General features: G+C 35.0%; 1 protein-coding gene across 1 annotated transcript in view; it reads left to right on the forward strand.

Moving 5' to 3' along the window:
* The window catches only part of LOC136864670 (ankyrin-3), a 229,902-nt gene extending 215,655 nt beyond the window's left edge, over positions 1 to 14,247 (forward strand). Inside the window, exons 23-24 of the mRNA XM_067141968.2 lie at positions 10,074 to 10,278; positions 14,032 to 14,247. Coding sequence (XP_066998069.2) covers positions 10,074 to 10,278; positions 14,032 to 14,102 — 276 coding nt within the window. The 3' untranslated portion in view covers positions 14,103 to 14,247. The remainder of the gene's footprint in view (positions 1 to 10,073; positions 10,279 to 14,031) is intronic.
* Positions 14,248 to 16,066: the final 1,819 nt, after the last annotated feature.

A 16,066-nucleotide genomic window follows, 5' to 3' on the forward strand; every position in this document is an offset into this window, starting at 1 on the left:
TAGTGAACTTAAAATGATACGTCAAGATCACATTTCACAAGTTTTACAACTATATATTGAAATAATTCGAAAGCTTTAATCCTGTGATTAGCAGAGAGAAAGCGAGAATTGCACTATTTCAGCAAAGTCAACCGTTCCATAAGCAAGAACGTTGAAACATTTACCTTAATTATTTTACGCTGAACAACCTTCCTCAGCAGTTGACCAATGTTACAAGTGATAATTTGGTTTTGGAATCCGGGACTTATGTATTTATCACGTTTACCAGCTCCTTACGAGGTTACCCTTAAATTGTCATCACCTCTCCCTCAATATCTTGCAGTGGTGCGAAAGTTATCCATGTTCTTGTCATATTCCCCGTCCACTTCAATTTACGTGAAGTCCATTTGTTCCCTTTACGCAGCCTCCTAGTGCCAACTTATAACCACCTCGACTGCGGGAACTATTCGCTTTCAGTTTATTTGCTCCATCAAGCCTTTATCCAGGCAATGGTTTAAGTATTAAACTTCAATTACCATGTTGTGGAAAAAAATGTTTCCACCTATCGCTACAGGCTTGCGATAAACGTTACATGCTTGGGAGCTGAAATATTCGGGAGCAAGCTTACAGTTAGGGAACTTCGGGTTGCCAGCGCTCCAACACTTCGATGGCCACCTTTACTCAAACTAGCCTTAGCAAAATACGTACAGTACTTACAGAAAGGCACTGTCTTCTTTGTGGGAATATGATAACCAAAAGCATTTTTCGATTCAACCTAGGCTCAAATTATGAAACTGACCACACAGCAAAGTTACAGGATATTTGTATGTAGACATCATAATGTACTCTGACTAATGGTATACGACCTGGTCTCAACGCTCAGCGGTTGATGTTGATGTAGTGTCGATGAGAACATGTCGATTTTTCTAATGATCCGCCACTAGCTATTTCTGAATTCTCAACGATGCTTCTGTTTTTCGAAGACGAACAGATTCTTCAAAACATGTCCACTATTTCTTTTGCGATTCGCCGTTGTCTTTTATGATAAGGGTAATGTTAAAGTGTCACTTCGAACATCGAGCAGGACCACTGACGTACTGGCAAGTGATACACCCTAACACTATACGGTCAGCGCACGCTCAGACAGTAGAATTGACCACTCAAAGACCGAGGAAGTTGGCCGAGCGGTTTTGATCATGAAATTGTATGCTCGCTTTTGGGAAATGATGAGTTCGAAAACCACTGTCGACAGATCTGAAGACTCTTTACCATTGTTTCCCATTCCACACTAGGCAAATGCAGGGGCTATATATTAAGGCCATAGTCGCTTCCTTCCCAATCTTATCCCTTTTCTATACCATCATCGCCATAAGACCTGTCTGCACCGGGCGAGTTGGCAATGCGGTTAGGGGTGCGCAACTGTGAGCTTGCATCCGGGAGATAGTGGGTTCGAATCCCACTGTCGGCAGCCCTTTCCATGGTTTCCCATTTTCACACCAGACAAATGCTGGGGCTGTACCTTAATTAAGACCACGGCTGCTTCCTTCCAACTCCTAGCCCTTTCCCATCCCATCGTCGCAATAAGACTTACCTGTGTCGGTGCGACGTAAAGCCGCTAGCAGAAAAAGACCTGTCTGCGACGGTGCGACGTAAATCAAATATCAAACTAACACCTCAAAGGAAACAACAGGATATGCGCATGAACCAAATGTCATCGCGATTTGCTTTTGTGTGCGCAGTTTCATTTGCAGCCAGTGTATGCAAAGCACTAGAAATAAGTAATTACACGTCGCTGTAATAGTAAAAGTTAAAGTACCATAACACATGTTTTAAAAGGCGTTATAAGTATTACGTGGAAGCTGCGGGGTGGATTAACACTAACGCTAAGGTCAATATTGATATACACCCTGCAAACAGGGCCAGTTACAGACATTTAACCATGCAGTTAAGCTTTAATTGAATAAATATACTTTTCTGTATTTATCAGCTATATCGCGAGTTTGTAAAAACCGTTTCAGTCCATGAACGTGCTAGTTTAGAAACCCTAATTGTCATTTAACACTGGTAGACTGTATAAAATACCTTGCAGTAATTTTAATGATGATGATGATGATGATGATGCTATAGGGTTTACGTCTCACTAACGTCTCTTACAGCTATAAGAGACACCAAGTTGCCAGAAATTTGTCTGATAGGAGTTCTTTCAACTGATGGTATATTTGATCACCTTCAAATACAGGCACACTTAGCCAGGTTAGAGTCCTCCAACTCTACCGTCTGAACCACTCAGTACTGCAAGCGTAATGTTGTACATTAAATCAGTAATGACATGCATAACTTTAAATTATAGAACTTATTTTCATACGAAAAGGTACAAAAGTCTCAGAATTAATATGGAAGGTAACAAAGGGCCTTATAATTTAAGATGGATATCTGAAGATCCAAAAAATTTACATTGAAAATTAAATTATATAGATGAATAATTCATACATACACCTAAATTATAGACTATTAAGCCTTTCAGCGTTCAGTATGCAAGCCTCTGTGAATTTACAAAACCCCGCCATAATCTTCTATTTGTAACTAGAACTGTGGTCTCGTTTAGTTCGATACATCTTTAAATAATTACAAACTGAGTATAACTATCTTCGTCCTTGCTCTCCCACTACTTCTCTGACCCTCCACGATCGGGTTAATTATTCTCCTAGGTAACCTATCCTCCTCCATTCGCCTCACAGGATCCTACCACCGAACCCCGTTCATGCATATAGCTTCATCAATCGAGTTCATTCCTAACTTAGCCTTTATTTCCTCATTCCGACTACCCTCCTGCTTTTGTTCCAACCTGTTTGTACTAGCGGTAATTCTCGCTACCTTCATGCCTGTTAATTCTAACTTATGAATAGGAAATCACGAGTCAACCCAGATTTCACCCTCGTAAAGCAAAGTTGGTCTGTAAACAGGCCAGTCTGGACGTAGCTTCGTCTGGAAGCTGACTTCCTTCTTACAGAATGCTGTTGATCGCAACTGTGAACTCACTACATTAGCCTTGTTGCGCCTTGATTCAATCTCACTTACTATACTATCATAGTTGGAGAATACACATCCTTAATACTCGAAATTACCTACCTGTCCCAGGTTCGTATTCCCAATCTGACATTTTGATCTCTTAGGTTCCTTACCTTCTGATATCACTTTAGTCTTGGAAAGGCTAATTTTCATATCATACTCATTGCACTTGTTTTCAGGCTTTCAGCACAATCTGACATTTAGTCCCAGTGGATGACACAGGCCCACTACTGCATGTCTACCTAACTGAATCCCTCCCTGCCACTTTGCACCTTTCAGTAGATGATCCATGTAAACTATGAATAACAAACGTGATAGATTACAGCCTTATCTAACTCCTGTAATTAGTTAACCTTGAACCAAGAACTAGATCTACCATGAATTTTCACCGCAGCCCTATTGTCAACAAAACTGCCTTTCATTGCTTTTAATAGTCTGCCTTTAATCCCATAGTCCACCAGTACGGTGAACATATTTTCCCTCGGTGCTCTGCCATATGCTTTCTCTAGATGTAAAAAACGTAAACATAACTGTCTATTACTCTCGAGCATTTTCACTTACCTGGCGCAAACTTAAAGTAGGATACTGATAGCCCCTCTGCGGCCTGAAACCTTATTGGTTTCCATCCAACTTACTCTCAACCACTAATCAGATTCTACCTTCCAAAATGTCAGTGAAAACCTTGCCTGGGATACTGATTAATGATATACCTCAGTAGCAGTTGCCATCCTTCCTCTGTCCTTGCTTATGGATAGGTGCAATTACTGCTTTCGTCCAATTATAAGCTACACTGCTAACATTCCATACCAATTCTATTATTCTATGGAGCCATTTCATGCCTGTGTTGGCACTATATTTCAGCATTTCAGATCGAATAATATCTATTGCTGTTGCTTTATGGCGACGGAGTTTATTTATCACCCTTTCCACTTCCTAACGCATAAATTTCCCCATGAGCTCTATTGTTCGTGAAGATCTTCATTTACGTTGTGAAGATTTTCAAAATATTCCTTCCACCCGTCCACTGATTCCCTGGAATCTACTATGAGTTTACCTGATTTACCCTAAAAACTACTCATTTCCTCTTTCTCTCCTTTTCTAAGATTATTTATTACTGTCCAGAAAGGTTTCCCTGTCGCTTGGCTTAGCCTTTCCAGGTTACTACCGAAATCTTCCCACGACTTCCTCTTGGATCCAACATTTATTTGTTTTACCCTCTTTCTTCCATTTACGTACAACTCCCTGTCTGCAACAGTCGTGGTTTCGAGACATTTCTGATACGCCTTTTTTTAACGTTTACAATTTGCTCTCACGTCACCATTCTACTAAGATGTTCGTTTTTCCCCTCTCTGCACACAGTTGTTCCTAGGCATTCCCTTGCCGTACAACAGCACCCCTGTACGCCACATATTTTCCTTCTATATCCTGACCCTGCTTACTGCCTATTGTTTGGAACGTCCTAATTTCCTCATTCTAGAGATATTCTACCCTTATTTGTTTGCAGACATATTTCACTTTCTCTATCGTAGGCCTAGAGATACTTAGCTCATTACAGATTAGGTAATGATTTTTAACATCAAAAATCCCCTTAATACCCTCACATTCTTAATAGATTTCCTGAATTCAAAGTCGGTTATGATATAGTGTATTATGGATCTTGTACCCCTACCCTCCCATGTGAAGTAAAACATTCTGGACAGTAATAAAGAACCTTAGAAAAGGACGGAAAGAGAAAATGAGTAGCCTTATGATTGAAAAATGTATTTGCAACTGCTAATCCCATACAAGCACAGAAGTCCTGTAAATGCTTTCTATTCCTATCAGCTTCCATATCTTCCCCACATTTACCAAGCACCTTCTCTTACCCTTCAATTCTATTGCCAGCTCTCGCTTTGAAATTGTCCATTTGCTCTATCCTATCCTTGCTGTTGACCCTTAATATGATGTCACTCAGGTATTTTGAAGCACATTACAGGTAAAATTCAAAAGAATAGTATGCTATTTCCGTAATACCTGGGGTCTTGTTTCAATGTAGAACGCAACATAATCAAATTATTTGCTTTTCTAGGCTAGTTTATTACCATGGTGATACAATATGATATCTAAAGATGTAATATCTATCATTTCCCATATTTCAGGAATTTATCTTCTACTTATAACATAGATAAGAGAGATACTTATTATGTTATTATAAATTTGATCTAATATGTTTAGAATGTAGTACGTCTGCATAAATACTTCACAGAGGATTCATTATGCTAAGCATGAACCATATTTTGCTTAATATCTGGTGAGGTACTCTCTCATTCCTTGAAGCAATTTCCGAATAATTTTTAGAATAATGTTCATCCAAGTGTACTTATCACTTATTCAAGGTAAGTAAAATGTTACATTCAGTTTACCAGAGTGAATTAGCTTTCATGCTAGAATTTTGTAATCAGTGGAATTATATCACAATATTTATTAACTACAGTAATTTCATATTTATTTTTGCATAACACATTACATTCCATTGCATTGTTTCTATTCACATTGTTTTGATTTTATTATTATATGTTGACGTTTCTGCAAATAGTACATGATACTAATATATACATATACAAAATATCCATAATGATGCTTGTAATAGGTACAGTAGATGCTTCTTTTGATAACACTTTATACAAACATATACTGAAACGATTGTATGTAAATGAATATTCAAGTGCTTTCAGGCATGCACAAGGAGAAAGTGCCTTCATCAGTAATTTGGCTTCGATTGTATGCACTTTCTCGCTCTGCTTTAAGTTTTTCAGAAACACTCTGAAATGCCATTGCTTTGACATATTAAGTTGCACTTTGGTATCTATGTAAATAAATTTCTAAATGCATTTACATTCGTTGGTATTGTAAATCTGAAAGAACATAAACAATGTAATTAGTGCTTGCATGTTCATAAGCAATCCTTTTCAGTAAATTTGTTTATTAATTACTTGCAACTGCTGTGCTTTCATATCTGTTATATAACATGCTTCCATACTAGCATATATTTTGAAAATTTCGGCAAGCAACTATTTATTCCACATTTTGAAGTTAGAAGTAATATTGTAACCAGAGAAATCTCAAGTTTTGCTCGAATCAAGTTAAGTACTGCACTAAAATGGAAATGTCATTTCCCTTGTATTGATACTATTGTCAAGTACCTTTACTCTTTTCCTTAAGTAAAATACTAATGTTCTGGGGTATATATAAAATATCACTTAGTCAAACAGGAGTGAAATTTTGTTTCTAGTTTCTGTGCTTTATGGTAGTAAATTTCGGTCGGTTAATACTTTCATATTAATTAATGATATCAGGCTAAAGAATTTTATTTGAATCTATGATCCTTTGACGTGTTCAGATAGTTTAGTCTGTGTTCTAATGTGTTCATAGCGAAACTCGCTTACCTTGTAAAAATCCCATCTAATACTAGAATATGTTCACAAAGCATATATATTGATCATAATGGAAATCTCTCATCTCTGTACATGTCATGATAACATAGTATATAATATATTATAGGATAGAAAGCTGAAATTAGTATTGCATGTAAAAATGAGGGAAAACTGAAACCTTCATCTATGTATTGAATACTTGAAAATGTACACCTATAAAAATTACACATTTATAAAATAAGATACTTAGGTATTCATCCTTCACATCATATTATCATCACTCACTGATCCAGATTGGGCTGTATGAGATTTAGTGATAACTGATGTCATATTTTAAGTAATTCCACATTTAATATTTGTATAACAAAGTTATTATGATTGAGAATTATTTCATTATTTAAGGCAGCAATAACGCAGATATGCCTGAATGTGTCCCAGTTTAACTATTACCTTTAATTCCTATATACGTCGTGTTTTTTATCTTCATGTGATTCAAGTAAAAAAGTAAAAAGTAAAAGATTGGAATGGATCTACTTGTTGATTTGAGAACTGTAATTCTATTCTCTGTAATATTTCTCCAATGTGTGTTCCTCTATTACGCCAGGTAGTGTTTCCTAAGACAAAGTACACTATAAAATAATCAGAAATCTGCATTATTCACTGTATGTAATTTTGATTCTTGATTTTTCATAAACTGTGATTCTTTGCAAATTCATATTCCTGTTGTTCCATATAAGGGACAGTGACGTTTGAAACGATGTATTAACAGAGGTTACAATATAAATATAATCTATCGAAGTACAGCAAATTGTACACTAATATTATTTTCAGAAGTTTACATGAGATTACAAATTCAACTCATTTCATTGTCTACAAAATTAAAAATGAAGTTCAACACCATTTCTTCCTATAAAAACACCAAAGTTCCATATGCGACAAGGATTTAACTTTCGTAATTGTTAAAACTATTTATACTCCATATACGGGACGGCAGGCATATCTGGGTTAATAACCGACATATTTGTAAGGATAAATTAATTCACTGAAATAACTAACTATATTTGTAAGTCATATCGCTATTGCTCACACTTCACTTCAGTTCTTGATATTCAGATCTAAATCAAATATGTCTGATCCAAGAACTCAGCTATACATTTTATTATTAACACACTACCGTAGTTAATCATTTTGCTTCTGCAGAATATCCTTCCAAAATCCGGGATACAGAATCTCATACCGTCCTGGTTGTTACTTTACATATAATGCTGTGAAATAAAAATGTTTCAATATTTTAATATTTATTGTCTTTGTTTCAGTAATTATTGTTAACTTCCGAACACTATTTCTGTTCATTACACGGAATACATTAACAGCTGTATGCAGGTTTCATTAAGTGCCCAATAAACTTAGTTAAACTATTCAGTTGTGTTGGTTTTTCATGATATAGTACCAGCCCTCACAGTTTTGCACTAAAGCACGGTTCGAAATGTGGCACTACAAAGACTTCACTAAGGTAGAAATTTTAGTTTAACTAATTTTATTGGGCGGAGGACAGTTGATTAGCTTAATATAAAACGAAAAATATTATATTATCTACCATATATCACTTTAATGTATTTTAACATCATGCAAAGCCGGAAACAGAACTGCTGTTATGAATTCAAACACAATGGAAAGATTCAGTTTAATAGGAATTTTGTGAGGATTACTTTCTAATCTTGCATATATACACATATTTGTGTATGAGCATGTAACTCTTTTAGAATGCATGTTATAGTTGCAAATAATTTAGCATGTTGGAATTTCTGATCAAGTCATCATGCTCACTAATCTCATTTGAATTGATTTTTATCACCGCCCATGAATAAAGTGATAAGGGTAACTTTTCAGTCACTTTCCAGTCATGTAGATTTCTCTAATTTCTTCCTTTCTTACATTCATTATTTATATAGTAATGTCAGTGAGCTTCAGTTGCTCTATTGTGCTTGCATCTGCTTCCGACAGCTTATGTGTTTGGGAATGTGAAGCTAATTCGAACCCTGCTTCTGTGCTGTAAACCTGCCATCCATCTTCTATCCTAACATCGCTATGAAAATATTTGAGTTACGTAATAGAATATATTACTCTAACTGCAAAGTTATTTACAATTGCCACATTATCTTAATGCATGTAACTGATTTCAAGGTGTCAAACTCTTTTCATACTCTCAATGACCAATTAAATTAATAAGGTGTCATAAATACTACGTAGCTTTTAATGTAATAAACAAGTTGAGCGTATTTTCAAACTGAATGAATACTTTGCGTCTGCAGAACTTTCACTAGCTATATCCGTAGAAATCAGTTACTAAAATGGATGTCAATTTCGTGTACAACATAAAAGCAACCTATCTTAAGTGAAATTGGAAATTATTTCATGAATGTAATAAACAGGAAAAGGAATACTATCAATAATCATTATAAATTATGCCATGAAGATATAACAACCATCGGTATGAAACTTCCACATTATAATACGATACCAATATAAAATGTAAGTCAACTTATCATTTTGATTACTAGTTCATACCGCATGTTGTTCTCTTGACTGTGCATTTCCAAATAAATGCACACCTTAAAATAACTTACTCATCATCAGAATTGAACAGGTGAGTCTGAACTATTTTAGCACAATCCTATCCATTCACTTTAAAGCATGATATTTATTATTTTGTGTAGATTTTATTGATGTATATATTTAAAAATACTAGCTTGCCTCATCGTATTTATATAATTAGTCCACTATGCAGTTAAATCTGTCAGTACTTTCTGCTTTACGCACACACACACACACACACACACACACACACACACACACACACACACACACACCAATGACTGTTTAAGAATGTTATATCATATTACTGTAGTTTTACATACTCCAGTATTAGTTTATCTCCAAATTTTTAGCACATTCTATAAAACGTTTCCAGATAAGAATATTACCGGTGTATGTACAGTGATGCATTCTTGACTCATTTACCTTTTCCTACAAATGGATTGAATAGTTTGTGAACTACTGACATCATTGTAGGTCACGAATCTTCAATTTTTTTATGAAATTTAGAACTAGTTGCCTATTAAGCCATTGAGCTATAAACATCATTTAGTAGTGTGGTATGGAATGTTTTGTTGACGTAAGTTGAAAACAAGCATTCCAGCCAGATGATAATAACTTCAATCCCTGTCATTTATATATATTAAGCTGTTTTAAAATAAAATACATGTTCTAGAAAACATTATTTCGATATTTCTTGTCTTGCGTGTACAAGGAGAAGGCGGATTAATACATTATACTCATTCTTAATCATGGATAAATTCTTACACTACTTCCCTCTTGTATAGTTTCATTTACCGGGGTAAACTGTGAATCCATTTTTATATACTGATGGTACATTTACATTTATCATCAATTTAAAGTAATTATTTGACGATTTTTGCTCTATTATATCATTTTTATGTTATTTACGAATTTAAAACATCAATATATTATGTTCTGTTCAGTTTTTAAGCGCACTGTATTGATTTTAGTACATTAACATTTGCTTCAGTTCAAAATATTTTGTACTTACAGGCCCAGCCAATTGCCGCTGACCTTACAGCCAAACTTTTAGGAAATCGTGTTGCAGTATCACCCATTGTAACAGTAGAACCACGTCGCCGGAAGTTCCATAAACCTATCACTTTAACCATTCCTGTGCCACAAGCGGCAAACAAAGGAATGATCAACCAGTATTCAGGAGATGCTCCTACATTACGGCTGTTATGCAGCATTACAGGTACCAGTTTATTACTTGAAACATATGCATTTTTTCTGTTTTGTCTGCACCTCATGCAAGAAAATCATTAACTTCACTGTATAATTAATTTATGTAAGTAGTGGAGGAAGTTGTATAGATTTAGAATTTTAAATGATCTGTTTGGCAATTTCAAACCATAATTCAGGTATCATGCATATGTTTGTAGACACTCATTTTTCGTATGTAATTCATACAATTAGCTATAATATATTAATTGTTTCTGCCCATGAATATGTAATGTACTTCCATCTATTGTTTACTTATAGAAAATCCAAAGGTCTCAAGCACTAAATTAGTTGCAAGTGAATATTCCATAGCAATTAAATTCGCATAATCTTCAGTATATTTCAAAAGTAATATATTAGTCCAATGTTTTGTTTCATATCTACGATCAAGGGAAAAATATGAAACATATTTAAGAATATAGCTATAACTATATTTTATAGACAACACTTTCGTACCCCAGGAGATGAATTATACATCCATTCACCTGAGTTAAGCTTAACGGAGAAATCGTCTTCATTTGAATTGTTCAAAAGTTTCAATTCATTACTGTGAATGATGATTACAAGCAGAGGTGTATCGTGTATTAACTGTATACAGTTTTTACACTCCAGTTACACGTTTGACTGTCATGTTACTGATTCGGTTAATGCGGTATGTATGATAAACTTTTATATTTATAGGGAAATATCCATCATCTTTAAATTGAATATGAAACAAGTGTTGGCATTTGGAAATGTTAAAACATTAGTATGAATAGAAAGCAGCATTGATTTTTAGTAGCGTTCCTATATTCTTCCTCCTGATAGACAGTTAGTGATCCCCAGGATTATCCATGTAATCAAGCTTTCGCTGTGAGTTTTCCTCTCTTATTGAAAGAAGATGTTGCGATGTTCTTACTTGAAGGTCTTATGTTAATATAAAATAGAGAAAGTGATTCTACATAATAAATTCGCCATTCACAGATCAATATTATTAATATGCTAAGGTAGAACAAGCAACAATTTTCGAACAAATTAGGTGGTATTTAAACTCCATGAATGTATATTATTAGTATCATACAATAATTACTGTAGTTAAAATGACAGTTAAATTATCGAAGTCGTGCAAAGGAATCAGTATGGCCGATCAATAACAACCAATAAAGGAAACCTGTACATTTGTGTAAATTAAATTTTTAACAGAAAATGTGAATAAAACATTAACTTTCAATGACTGATTTCGCTAGGAATCCAGGAATATTCAAACATATGGTAGCCCTTCTTTATTACTGATGGTGTGTCTAATTATAAGTTAACTAAAAGTAGAAGTGTTTTTCTGATCATATATCACTAACTAGCCCAAAACACTCAATTTATTTTATTTTTATGGGTTCTATATGGGCGATATTGACATATAATTCAGATCTTATTTTGCGTTTGTGGCACATGGTGTATTTTAGTCAAATTTGCATCCAATTTCTCCTTATATGGAACGAGAAGTAGGCTACTGTGGAAATAAGATGGTTTGTGCTCAGGTTTAAACTTGTATATTATCCTGGATAAAATTAAGGCATTGTGTGTTTGACTCGAATATTCCATTGCTGACTAGGTGTATATTCCCTCTAATGTATCTCCGCTACTAAGATAAGTTCCATCGTCTTTTGTATTTTAGACAAGTTCAGAATATTAACAGTTAATTTTTGTGTAAGTAGATGTTTCCATGTTCCATCCATCTCACCTGTCTTCCCCTACTAGTTTCATCAAATTTCTTTCCTTGATCAACCACTGTATCAGTATCGTCAATTTGGTGTATAGAATATCATGACCTCTATCCTATTTGATATTTAGAGCTGCTATCAAACAATAAAGGAGGAAACACAGAAGCAGACTCTGAACTAGTAGTTAATGCAGATAAAGGTTCCCACGAATAAGCATTAATTAAATCTCACCTCATTACCAATAACATCCATGGCGCTCCAACCCTCGTGATCCCTGACCTACAGAGCTACCAATGCACAGTCCGAAGCCCCAATGATAATGAGGTGACGCGTGATCTTGGTTTTCTAGACCACATTACTAATAACACAGCAGAAAGCAAGAACTGTAGGTTTAAAGAATTCCTGGGTTACAATATTATATAGTTCAAGATAATGACAATAAGTACGAAAAAGAACGCAATGTTAAGTGTAAGCACCTAGGAAACATAAGTGAATAAGCAGATCTTGGGTAAATAATATTCATACCAGTTCTTTTGAGTTACTTGCATTGTATTCTCTGGGTGAAACATTCATTATTTTTATGCCTCAGTAAAGAATGATTTATCCTCTCACTAATTCACCGTCCAAGTTAGCTACGTGGCTCGTGGAGTGTAGCTGTTAAGTGGCATTTGAGGAATAGTGGAGTCGCACCCCACCGTCAGGAGCCGTGAAGAAAGTTTTCCATGGTTTCCCATTTTCACTCCAGGCAACAAAAATTCCTACCACATCTTACCTCATGGTCACCAGATCTTTTAGAGTCAGTGCGAAGTAAAGGAACAGACACAACTGGCTCCCACTAATTTACATTCGCAATGCAGTATGAAATTAAGTATCTGAAAGTTAGCTCAACCTCAAGGTTATGACAATATGTACAGAAATGAACATAATTTTACCTGTGAACACCAAGGAAAACGTAAGTTAATATGCTGATCTTGGGTGTATCAGTTTTCTATGCCTGCTGAAAGGAATCATTGGATTTGTATTAAGCAGACGCAGAGGAATTTTTGTTATTGTTCTTAGCAGGTTGCCTACATTCAAGTTTGTTACGTACAATAGAAATACATTATAATGTGATTTCTTAATAACATTCGCTATCCTTTCTTAGGATTCTGAGAAACGATTTTTGATCATTTCTCTTTATAAGATCATTGCAGTTTCTGTTAGTAAATTGATGAAAATGTACTTGCTCATTTAAACACACTTTGCAGTGTATGTTCACTTCATGATAACCAATGTCGGTTACGCTAGTCTGTTTTTAATTTTATCCTCTTATTTGTAAAAATGTATGCATGTGCTATAGGTCTCACTAAAAATACAAATATAAAGAGGATGTGTCGTACAACACTGGAGAGTAATTGTTTTCCCGTCCCTTTTAATAATGAGTAGGATGTAAACAATACTCAGTTTTCTCACCCCTTAACTTTCTTTAATTGTTAAAATAATACCATAGCATGTAAAAATTAATGGAATATTTGTAGTATTTCAGCGGTTGTCCGTGAGCAAGCCCTTGCTTCGTTAGTGTTTCATAGAATCAAAACATTGTAGACTGATAACCAGTGAATAAAACTCTTTCATACTTCAGTTTACTACACATATTTCACAGCTGTAGTTCCAAAAAATAAACATTTATTATTTAGGAGAACATTGCTTAACATTGATAATAGAGTGAATAAGATAACATAATGCAGTTACACGGAATTAATATGTAGCATTCGGTAGTTTGATCTTCAATTAAACTGCAGAAATGATTCCTGCTATTATGACATTCTGTTTTTTCCGTTAACGAATGACTGATTCTTGCTTATATTAAGCCGCCTTGATAACTGAGACTGGACGTCCTTTAAATTGTGCTTTCAACTTAAACATTCTAGACCGCTGCCTTCCGCTTGGTTTGTAATCTAATAAAGTTATAATTTGCTTTTTATCTTCTTTCTTTTAAAGGGTCTTTTTATTTCTGTCCACTGTCTAATGTATTGTTCTTTTATATTTAGGTTACCACTTTTCGGTGATTTCCTTATCTTCAGGATTATGGACAGGTATTTCGGTAAATTTCAGAAAATAGTCGGAATCTATCCAGGTGCTTTCACCCTTCTCTAAGAATTTCAACTTGTTTTTATCGATCATGAAAGACCCTGATTTTCCAACAACTCCACTGGGAAATGTGAATCACATGCACACTTGTTACATGAAATGTTTTATATTTTTCATAAATGGTCTTCATACATTTAATAAGTCTGTTTTTCTTTAGAGGATCCAAGAAAATCTTTAATTTTTAATTCACTGCAGCCAGATCTACATGGTGGAATAAAACAGATGCCATTTCTTATTCTTTTTTAAAGCTTGAGAGTGCTGTAATGGAACATACACTATTTAAAACTGCGTTAACTTATTATCCACAACTACAATCTTACCGGGGAAACGTACGCCCAACATTATCGGAGTCGGAAATCATTTCGCTTCTCTATTCACTGTGAAAATAATTTCCTTCCAAGCCAGATGAGCATATGTTTTATCCTCCTTCTGAAAGTATTAACATACATTTTAAACTGATTTTTATGGTGATAATTTTCAATTCAATCATGAACGTTCGTATTTATTAATTAAAAGGTAATGTATGAATACTGTCAGTTGGTTATAAAATATTGCATGAGAAACAACGAAAAATACGAGGTTTCATACTTGAAAACTAGTCCTTTCCTTGTCTATCAGTATAGCTGAAAATAGCTCTCTAAACTCAGTTGAGCGAATATATTCGCTTGCTATGTAACGTTTAAGGATAATTTGGTGTTCATATTACGATAATTAACCGCTAAGAGTGATATGGCTGAATAATATCATATCCATCAGTGCATATACCTCATATTTCAAGCTTCTGTAATGAAACACAGTACGCTGAAGTTAAACGTGAACAAATTGTTCTTTGTATTGAGCAGTGTAACCCCAGAGGATTGATCTTTTAACCATTCGGTTTGAGTGATATTGAAGTCCTCTGATTCATGTGTTAAAAATTTCTTGACATTTGCTTCATTGATTCATATTCAGGTGGTGCATTAGGCCCTCCAGCCTGTCTACTATGAAGCTACCTACTGAGAGAAGAGACTTGAGACGTCCATGGAAGTGTATAAAATTTCCTTTCACAACGTTTTCGCCGACGACTGCTCGGTCATCAGGATTATTCATCCTTGGTCGTCGTTGCTCTCAGTTGCTATATGTGACTATTTATTTCTTCTTCCTTATCCACCTTCTTCCACGTATTCTTGGCTTCTTTTGCCGTCACTTTCTGGTGTCCATTACTACATCGTCTGTTTGATTCCTTACTCAGGCAGCAGTTCAATGTAAACACGAACAACGAAATTTTCGTCTCAAATTGTCCTAGATCTAAAAGTAACCAAATAAGTATTGCAATGGCTTTGTCTAGTCTGGATAAAAGGAAGTCGCTATCCTAGCTTTCAATAGGAAGCTCTGAATTTATTTACTCTTTGAATAATAATAATAATAATAATAATAATAATAATAATAATAATAATAATAATAATGTTATTTGTTTGACGTCACACCAACTACCTTTACGGTATTCGGAGCCAACAAGACACCCGAATTTAGTCCCGCAGGAGTTCGTTTATAAGCCGGTAAATCTACCGACACGAGGCTGAAGTATTAAAATACCTTCACATACCACCGGACTGAGCCTGGATCGAATCTGCTCAGTTGGGGTCAGAAGACGGCGCCTCAACCGTCTGAGCCACTCGTCCAAGCGAGACACTACTAATCTTCATACTACGAGTCTTCAACGTATTTCCTTATCGCTGACTGTTTGGTCAGATATTTCTAAATATTCCTCCAAATCTGCAACTCATTCTTCATAAGATATTGTGCAGTAACCAACGTAAGGTCATGAATAGACTGCAGAATATAAAAGTGGCCTGAGAGGAGTCAGAAATTAATTTTTTCAATGGCGTTAGAAGACTCTGAAGAAATAATGTACCGTACGGTAAGTTTCATCTCAAAATCCCAATAATCTGCTTG

The sequence above is a fragment of the Anabrus simplex genome, chromosome 2 (assembly GCF_040414725.1).
Source record: "Anabrus simplex isolate iqAnaSimp1 chromosome 2, ASM4041472v1, whole genome shotgun sequence".
NCBI classification, from domain to species: domain Eukaryota; kingdom Metazoa; phylum Arthropoda; class Insecta; order Orthoptera; family Tettigoniidae; genus Anabrus; species Anabrus simplex.